This window comes from Meriones unguiculatus, chromosome 1 (assembly GCF_030254825.1).
Source record: "Meriones unguiculatus strain TT.TT164.6M chromosome 1, Bangor_MerUng_6.1, whole genome shotgun sequence".
Taxonomy (NCBI): domain Eukaryota; kingdom Metazoa; phylum Chordata; class Mammalia; order Rodentia; family Muridae; genus Meriones; species Meriones unguiculatus.
Window position 1 is genome coordinate 14,668,063 of NC_083349.1, and position 10,000 is coordinate 14,678,062.

Here is a 10,000-nt window from a genome sequence, read left to right on the forward strand (position 1 = left end):
CGCCTGGTGAGAGCAACTCCACGTGAATTAACATAAAGGATGGTACAAAGGAAAAAAGAAGCATTGCAAATTAAAAAAAAAAAAAATACATGTAGCATGTGCCTACCATTTTCCAGATAAGAAGGGGCCGTACCTTCTGACGGGTCTAGGCGGCGGGCCCGCCTCCCGTGTTTGGAATTGTTGTGCACAAACATGTTGTCAGACACGGCCAGCACGTGGCCGTCCACGTTGACTGTTGTCGATACAACGACCTGTGAAGACGAAGTGGATTTGAAAATGGAGTTGGCACAGGAAAGCCTGGGCGGGCGCCGTGCGAGCGAGATAAAAGCCAGCTCAGAGGCTGTGCTTCCGAGACCTCACTTATTCTGGAAACTCTCCACTGACTGAAGTGCATTCACAGCTGCTTTTTTTTTTTTTTTTTTTTTTTGGCTAATGGGGGGTGGGTTGTTTTGTTTTGTTTTGACTCAAGATTGCTTCTTTTCAAAAAATAAATAAATAAATAAAAGAAGAAGAAGAAAGAAAAGAAAAGAAAACCTGCTCCACTAATTAGGGTTTAATCTCTTATTATGCTAACAAGTGGATTCAATTCACAGAAATATTCTCCTAGCCATTAGCTTCCGAAATACCCCTCTAGCCACTCATTTGAAAACCTCTGTTTTGATTGATCTGCTCACATATTGATTAGATAGTTTATCTAATTTAAATTAGTTCACTTGAGACTAGCCTCTCTTGAAGGCCTAACAGGGAGGATTCAGTTGTCCCCCCTTCAAAAAAAAAAAAAAAAAAAAAAAGCTTCATAAAATCAGAGTTCTCACTGCTACCCCTGCCTCTCCCATTCTATCAGCAGATGACCCCTGAGTCAACTATACAATTATGTTCAACGTCTAAGAATGAAATTCTTTGCACCTGAAAAAAAAAAAAAAAAAAAAAAAAAAAAAAAAAAACCTAACTAAATTTGAATTGTGGAAATGTTTTTCAATCCAGGAAAACGATCCTTCCTCAAGCTCATAAGAAAAGGTGGCAAGGGTCCACGAGAGGTTCAGAGCATGTCTAAGGGAGAGAGGGCAGAGGGAGCTTCCTGGCTGCCTCACGGGAGGAGAAACTGAAGCCACCACACAGAGAGCCACCTTGCCTCAGCCAGCCGTTCTCTTCCCAGTGAGCTCACGGGGAGCCTCCCAGAAATGGCACATCTCAGCAGACCAGGCAGCAGCAAAGGGCGGCCTGTCTGCAGAGTGTCTAACATGGCTGGGTCAGAGGACCTGGAAGAGCAAAGAGCTGAGTCTACGTTTAGTGTAGAAACTTGAGCCTGGAGTTGACATAAAAGATGCCTGGCTCAAGCAGTCCCAGAGCCCCACCTGGCCAGGTCCTGGGGCCAGCTCCTCCTGAGAACACTGGGCCGGGGAGCGTGGAGTGAAGACTGCCAGATAAATAGAAGGTAACAAGCCCATGCTACCAAGTGAGTAGTAACCAATAGCAAGTCTATTTCCGATATAAGAATATGTTGCCCCAAATATGTCTGCGACAGAAAACTGGGGTAAGAGATTCAGGGCATCAGGAGGTCTCAAAACCACTGCAAGGACCTTTGATAAACCTGAAAATGGCACTAAGACAAAGCCTATTAATAAAACAAGTGAAGCAAATTGATTTTTGTAGCTGATGAAAGAGAAATAAATAGTTTTGCCAGGCGCAGTGGTATACACCTATAATCCTAGCACTTGGGAGGCTAAAACAGGAAAATATTAAGTTCTGGGCAAGCCTGTGCTACACAGCCAGACTCTATCTCAAAGAAACACACACAAACAAGTAAACAAGTACAAAGTATTTTAAGTGTAAAAGAGGATTCAAAGTTACAAGCCTATATAAGGATATGTGTGAAAAAAAAAAAAAAAAAAACCTGACTTTTAAAATCTTAGCCCCAGGAGATCATGGTGCAGGGGCCCTGATACATACACACCCTCAGCAACTGGGGACACTCCCCTTGAATTCTTTGCTTCCTGTGTCTGTCAGGATGAAAAGGGCTCAGTAATATCAGACTGAACTGGAAAACATGGTCGGCGCAGCCATGATGCCCACTCTAGTCTGAGGTTCAATCCTCTGTTCTGAAGACCTGACATTGCTCTGAGTGCCTTGCCACCACTATGGTGTCATCCATGGCCTAGCGGTCTTTGTCTGGAGGACCTAGGGGCTATTCTGTTTATCAAGGACCTCCCTGGGCTATGCCTGTCTAGCCTGCCCTGAGCATTAAAAAACAAAAACAAAAACTTTCAGGAACGTGTGACCTGAAAGTATCGAGACACAGGCTTGACCAATATACGTTAAGAAAAAGACACAGGAAAAGGCGAAAATAAAAATATTTAAAGACATTGTCTGTGTTCTGTCATCTATGCAGAAATCAGTCACCAGGGAAAATGGAGAAAACAAACAAATACACTGCATTGTCAGGTATGGGTCAACCCTGCAGTGCACTGAGAGGAAAATACAGGGACTATGGCACCATGGCAAGCATCAGGTATCAAGTAAGCCATGATGTGCCCGAAGTGCAGGTAAACCTTCTGAGAGGCTGAGGAAATTGAAGTTACCAGAGTCACTATTGCCTCACAATGCATAGGGATGGACTTATCACTGCTGAGACAAACAGAACCCTGCTACTCAGCCTGATGTGGCCTCCTCTGCCTAGATGGACCCACTATGCCCATGCCTTGTGGTCTCTTGTGTTTAAAAAGAAAAAAGAAAAAAAGGCGGGGGGGGGGAATCCTGGCCCAGTAGTTTACAAGAAATGCTATCTCCAGTCATGAAAGTCAGTACTGGTGAATCAGGGACCTGCTTTCCTGAAGAGCATGAAGGCAGAAGATGGACATCACATACTTCTCTGAAGGCCTGAAGAACCCTACATAGGAACCCTACAAACCCATAGAGCCCTACAAACACTGTGACCTACTTGACCAACAAAGTTGACATCCCAAATGAGACTCCCTCAGTAATGTAGCTAATCTAGGATTCATATCCACTGGTACTTGGGTCTTCTGATTTTACAGTGAAAATCAGCAAGACAGCCTATCTCATACATAGCGGGCCCAGGAACCTGAGTGGGCCTTCCAGTCATCCATAAAGACAAGAAAAATATTCATGTTGTCATAACTGGTCCTTGAAGCCAACACTGCTCTCCCTTGCAGGACATATTATTGCAAACGGGCATGTGCAAGCCTAGATTCAGAACAGTCTGGTAGTGGTTGGACTCTGAATGGAGGGAGTTAGTAGACACGTTGGACCTTGGAAGCTAGAAAAATCTGTAGAGGCCTGTGCTAAGTGGGTACAGACCCTTTAGGAGGAGGCTCCAGACACCAAGCATATCCACCATGGTCCTCTTCCCACTCGCCAACCCCATACAGGACAAGCAATCAACCAGCTATTTGATCCCTGAAATGTGCATCATCAGCCTGGCCAAGTTTTCAGAGCTCATGTCACGTGGCTCGTGTCACATGGTCATCCCTCCTTCCCTGCCCCTGCACGGACTCGTAGGGCTGGCATACTGAAAGCACTAGATCATTTTAAAATATTTTGTTTATTTTTAAGTTATTTACTTAATTTTAGGTGTACGTGTGTGCCAGAGTATAGTGGACGGACCACAGGAGTGCAGGTGCCCTCAGTGTTGGACCCCCTGGAACTGGAGCTAGAGATAGTTGTGAGGCCCTACGTGGGTGCTGAGAGCTGAACCCAGGTGCTCTGCGAGTGCAGTAAGTACTCTCAACCACTGAGCCACATCTCCAGTCCCTTATTTGCCTCTTTTTAATCAAACTAATCAAGTTTACTGTGCTACTACCTTTGGGGAACTGAAGAGCTTTCTGAGAACTCTGAAAATTTGGCAGGACAGGCAGGTTGGGCTGGTGCCTTTCGGGGGTGCCGTGGATACGTACCTGGAACCTACGCATGTCCCGAGGGTTGCCTGCATTCTTCAAGCAATTCTGGTTGCACTTGAGGAAGAACTTTAGAAAGAATCTACAAAAACACAAAGAAGGGAGAGTTAGGGTTAGCCCACGAAACTACAACAACAAAGACACTCGCACAGAAATAACAGAAGAGACCCCACGGATATGCTGGCTACCACACAGGGGGTGATGCTGAATGCAGCTGCGGGACTGGTAAGCAGAGGCTCCTGGTCTCCGTTCTGAGTGGCGCCGCTGCCTGCCACTACAGATTTCCAAGATTTATAATAACAACTGTCTTTCTGAGGGACCACTTCCTGCAAGGATCTTTTCCAAACTATTAGCCTTTAGGAACACAGCCACCCCAGACAGGGACACCAGCATCAGCCAATAAAGACGGAGAATGCCTAGTAAAATTCGAATTTTGGACAAGCAACAGCTGACTTTTAGTATAAAAGTATCCTAAAGTGAATCTATGTAAAAATATCAAAGTTGAAATTCTATTGAATGTGCTAGATTTATCTGGAAACCCCAGTTCCCAGAGTTTATCTAACCAAAGCAAATACACTATCAAAGACTAAGTTTTAAAGTTATGGTAGGGGTATGGACACAGTCAGCATGAACTCTATACAGGTAGAAAATAGTCAAAGAATAAATTTAATTAAAAAAAATGGTTCCAATAGGTTAACTCTCACAAAATGGGGTATGGGGTGACCATGATTTCTGCGGATGGTCTCTGTGTTTTTAAGGGTCTAGCTGGTAGGTTTGGGCACTTTCACAAAAAGTCTTGCTCAGAAAGAGCACAGGAGGAACATGTCCCAGCCCTGGTGAGAGGGAAGAGGAAGAGGCCAAGCATGGAAACCAGCTTCACCTCTCATCAGACCTGGCCTTATGTTCGGCAGAAAGACTCAGGAGTCCTGACAGTGTGTTGAGAGGCTTTGACAAAAATACAATCGTCTCGTTGTTCCCGTTCCTGCACAGTGACAAACAGATGCGCCGCCTTAGTATGAACAGGTGAACGCTAGGCAGCCTAGCTGTGAGACAACCGCTCATGGATCTTGTCCCTGCACAGTCTCCATCTCTACGTGCAAAGGCCATGTCCATCGCGAGAAGAAGGTGTATTCCCGCTAGCACATCACCACTGTGGCTAAGAGCCTGTGCAGCGAGGCTACAAAAAACACCTGCTCTGTTTTCTCCCCAAATGTCACCTGTCTTGTTTAGAAGTGACTGATGTTTTATGGTACTTCATAAAACTTCCTTGAATTCGGTCTTTCATGTTCAGAGCTCTTCGTTAGTGATTACAATATGAAAAAAATAGATAAATAAATAAATAAATAAAAGACTCCACAGGCTAAGGCTCGTTTCTCTTCCTAACACATCCTGGAAGACCCAAGGAGGGCAGAAGAGAATGTCTTTGATGAGGCTAAGAATGGTGGCCATTCAATTAAATTTTCTTACATACCATGAGTCCTTGCTACTTTGGGCCAGAATTTACATCTTTTATTAACTCACCTCACCTCTACACTTAGCTCACAATGCCTCTTAACACCATCTGCCATCAGCTAGAGCGAGTCACTTGATATTCCACCCACCAATTTTTCCTAACAACCACTGTGCAATTAAACTCCACACGTTCTGCGGCGAGGTAAATTAGGCGCACCTGCGGCCACACTGCATTTGAACTGCATCAGAAAGGGCCTAACAAGGTGAGGGCGCCACAAAGTTATCGTCCTGTCAGGCAATTAGGTTTTCACTTCAGGGACAGCCACACGGTGCAATTATGCCCCACATTACCACCCGGCTAATCTGAGCAGGCGCCGGCCGAGAAGCTGCTCATCCGCAGAGGTACCTGCGCAGAGCTGGTGTTGGGGCCTTTTTTTTTTTTTTTTTTGAAAATGAAAGATTTCTCCTCTTCCTCAGGAAGGAAGTCGCTCTAAATTCCTTGATGTCTGTTTAGCCAGCTTAGTGCTCCTACCTCTCAGACAGCTGAGTGGGCTTTAAAGATATCCTAAGCCTCCCTGGGCATTCTGGGACTTCAACTGTCACGACTTCACAGATAGAAGAGCAAAACTGGGTGTGGGATGTCACAAACGCACCGCACCATGGGGGCACAGGGGCAGCTGGGAGCCGAAGCGGACACAGACGTCATGCACACATGTTCGTGCTTGTTCTCTTTCTTGCATGTAGAAATCACAGCTCTGCTTCTATGCAGAATGTGTGCTGGCAGCGGTCCCGGATGCGAGGGAAAGATCTACTGGGGGGAACCCCTCTGCAGACGAGGATCCTTCCCAAGCTCCCAGTGAGACACAGGACACCACAAGCCAGCGCTACCTTGCCAGGCCGGAGGAAAACCTCCAAACACAAGAGGTGCTTATTTCAACTCTGGCTTTGCTTCTGTTTAATTCTAGGAGGAAATGAAGGATTCATAGGGCTGGGGGGAATGCAGCCCAGCCAAGGCGAGCCTGCTGACACTGCGCGCTGTTGCGTGGGAGTGGGCGCGCTCCATGAGGTGTGCTATTGCAATGTTTGGGAAAGGGGTTGGAGACTGAATGCCCACGCATGAAGTCCAACAGTAATTCCCACATCCTTTACTCAATTACCCTTTAATTGGCTGTTTCCTAAGAAATATCTGACAACCACTTTACATATCTCACTTCCAGAGTCTGATACACAAAGGATTTAATACTCCTATTATGAAAGGAAAAAAAAATCCTTCCTATGTCAGAAAATCTTTGGCTTTAGCACCAATAAACTCTTTATTATTGCTAAACGTGGATTTGCCGCTGGATCGCAAGGAAGCGATAAAAATCCTAACCTGTCATTAGTACATTATGCCTAATTGTGTACAGTGTGTTTCCCTGGCATCTGCTGGCCCAACGTCAAAGTGACCGTTATGTGCACTAATTCCCTGACCCTATCTTTATTTCCCTAAAGAGTCATCATCTTTCACAGTAGGTACCAGAGTAAATCAAGCTTGAAATATGGGCTTTATTTACTTGTTTCTTACAGGCAGAGGGGAAGACACTGGCTAGAGACAAACTGCTGATCGCCAAGCACTCCCCAGGAATAGTCCACTTGGAAACATCATGAAAATTTCCAGAAAGTTCTCAGGCAGAGAGTAAGATGCCATCACTGTGGTAATAGACTTTCCTGGATGTTGCACAGATGAGGACAGACGCCATGATGCTATTCTCGTCCCTTCCTGAGAGGGCTGATTCACTGTTCTAATGCCTGAGGTCCCGGTGATCGTGGGCTGGGAACATGAGGACACAGAAAAGCCTTTGCCTAGAAGAACAGTAAGCCTAGCTCAATAGCCTGAGTTTAAGTTGGAGCTCCTCTCCTGATGCCGCAACTTATCCTCCTGCTGTGGAAGGGTGTGGCCTGTGGTACCCAATGAGGAACGCTCAGAGTTTTGCTTTAATGATGTTGCACCAGAGACCTAACAAACAACTCCAATGTTAATGTGAGTACAGGGCAGCAGAGGAATGAAGCTGCTTCAGGAGAGGCTAGAAGTATTGGGACCCACCATTTCCACCAGAGCCCAGTGTGGGTATCCCAGAAGAAGGGGTGAGCAGAACCCCCACCACAGTAACTAATTTCAAAGTCAGCTCCATCTCTGTGTGTTTAAGCTATGAATTAGTTCATTTATATTTACTTTTATGAAGCTGATTAACCGAAGCTTCTCTATCTGATGAAAATCATTTTAATTGTAGTGTTAGGCTCCTGTGTAATATCCATTACATTATGAACTGTTTAAATTCTACATGGGTATTGTGTAAATTGGCCCTTTGTGAGCTAGCAGGCAATTAGGACCAAACAGCTCTCCTTTAAACGGCTACAGAACTTTGTGGTGGTGTTCAGGACAATCAGAGACAAAGGAGGCTGTTTAATTGTAATTTAATGGAATATCAAGGAGTCCGTGGCATTAGACGCTGGCAACAGAGAGCAGGAGAGAAAAATTAACTGCAATTATGTTTGATTAAAGCTATCCTTCTCAATAATCAGCAGTCCTGACAGGCCATGGGGCTCTAGTGGGCTCCAGGATGGCAAAAGGTGTTCAGCAATATTAGGGCCAATAAAGGGGATATTAGCATAGCTAATTACAGCCCTGCAAAACCTGTAAAGGGGGCCTCTGTGTATTGTAATGTGGGAAATAATTGGCCAAGGCCGTTATCAATTACATAAGGAATGAATTTGGTTTGTCAGAGAAAAGCTGATGAGATGCCTCTCATCTGACACCAGCCCTTCCTTCATGTTTCCAGGCGGCTCCAAACTCACCCACGTCCATCAAGAGCTGGGCTACCAGTGGCCAAGTCACTGATAAAATCGGCCTGCCAGCAAGGGTTAGGTAATTAATACCACTCACCTCCCTTCCTCCCTGACACTGATGTTTTTACCTAACCGAAGCCACTAATCATACGGTAATGATTTCTTTCCCTCTGGTCAAAGGAAAAATAGATCGGCTCTGTAGAAATGTGGCAGGCTCCGAGGGTGTACCCTGGTGACTGAGGAGGACAGGGGAACTTGGAAGAGGTCTCACTTCAAGCCCCTTCAAGTCCTCTTGGCTGCGACTTATTTGAAGGGTACAGGTCCTCTGAGGTTCTGCAGTGCGCTTTAGGGACTTTTATTTAGTTAGTTTTGGTTGTCAAGGAAGAGACGGTTCCAGAGTTTGGTTTTGCCAGAGTTTGAAAATGTGAGTAACAGCGCGCTGGAGCGCCTAACCCCAAGTATCTTCATGAAAGACCTGTGGTCAAGCTAAGCAGTCCCAAGGTGTTCCAGCTTCTCGAAGGTTAAGGGACCAAATGCCAAGGAAAGAACTCTGGCTTCTCCAGGATCCCTCCTGCACCTGGTTCCAGCCTGTCGCTGGAGGCACAACCTTCTCCTAGCCCACAGTCATGTGCAGCCCAGGAAACTGGAGGCCAGGAGAAATATGGGTGATTTTTTTTTTATGGGAGCTAAGTGGCTTGTTCTTAGCTGTAAGTCTGAGCCTTTAATGGGCAATGCACTCGGGTGATGGTGGGTAGGGCTCCAGTCAATCAGCCAAAACCTGGAAGCAGTCCTGTGTAAGTCAGGGTGTGCCGACACTATGGGCTGCAGGGAGGGACACACCCAGCAAGATAGGCCCCCATGACTCTAGTTACTACTATTTTAATACATTTTAACTGAAGTGAGAAAACAAAAAACAAACAAACAAAAAACAACAACAACAACAAAAAAAAAAACGGGGAGTGTTGGCAACCCACCAGAAAACTCGGCTTCAAAAGGGACAAACATTCCTGTATTCTGTAATGAGACAGAGACTTAGCTTTTGCCTGTAAAACACACATGAAAATAGCAGGTCTCTTGCTCTCTTGGGATGTTCCAGACCGAAGGAGTTGTGAGCAGCCGCTAAGGGTAAGCTACTGCTGCTGTGCATGTGTGGATGTGCATGTGTGCATGTGTGCAGACATGTGGCATGTGTGCATGGGGTGGGGAAGATGAGGAACAACTGCTTCCGGTTTGCGAAGTTTCCTTTGGCGGGTGAAGAAAGCTTTCTGAGCTAGAGAGAGGTGTTGGCCCTGCAGCCTCACAAGTGTGCCAAGTGCTTCTGAACTGTTCACTTCCCAAATGGTTAATGCCCTGTTGTACGTCAGTTTCACTTCACAAGTCCCCGCCGCAAAGGAGAACAGCATGAGAGGGGCGGGGCGGGACTGAGGCCTCTGAGATGTGGGTGGCTGAGATGCTTTACTGGCTATTGAAATGAAATGGTTAAGAGTCAAATGAAAAAAAAAAATAGAGCCTTTAAGAGACTTTCCCCTGACTGATAAGAGAGTGGCCGAGTGAACCTTGAGGTTCCTGCTAATTGCTGGCAAGTCCCTGAAAGCAGTGGTCGCAGCTGTGATGTGTGCACGCCGGGCCATCAGTTGCTGGAGTATTGACTACTGAGCAATTCTAGCCGATCGGGTCCAGGCGCTTCAGAGACAATGTGCCTCCCTCACAAAACCTGTAATGAGCAGTTCCTATACATGACTACATTCTGCTGACATCAGATCTGTGCACTGAGATAGTACACAGGTCAATACGTATCGGATTTCCAA

The 10,000-nt window shown here is 45.9% G+C and overlaps 1 protein-coding gene across 11 annotated transcripts in view; it reads right to left on the bottom strand.

Moving 5' to 3' along the window:
- Nucleotides 1–10,000, bottom strand: part of Ebf3 (EBF transcription factor 3) — a 118,628-nt gene that overhangs the window by 37,045 nt on the left and 71,583 nt on the right. For 7 of the 11 annotated variants that reach the window (XM_060381560.1, XM_060381509.1, XM_060381563.1 and 4 more), the window contains exons 7-8: nt 3,915–3,996; nt 107–251 (exon numbers count right to left, since the gene is read on the bottom strand). In XM_060381560.1, coding sequence (XP_060237543.1) covers nt 107–251; nt 3,915–3,996 — 227 coding nt within the window. The remainder of the gene's footprint in view (nt 1–106; nt 252–3,914; nt 3,997–10,000) is intronic. The other 4 variants (XM_021635086.2, XM_021635084.2, XM_021635083.2 and 1 more) reach the window with 1 other exon arrangement.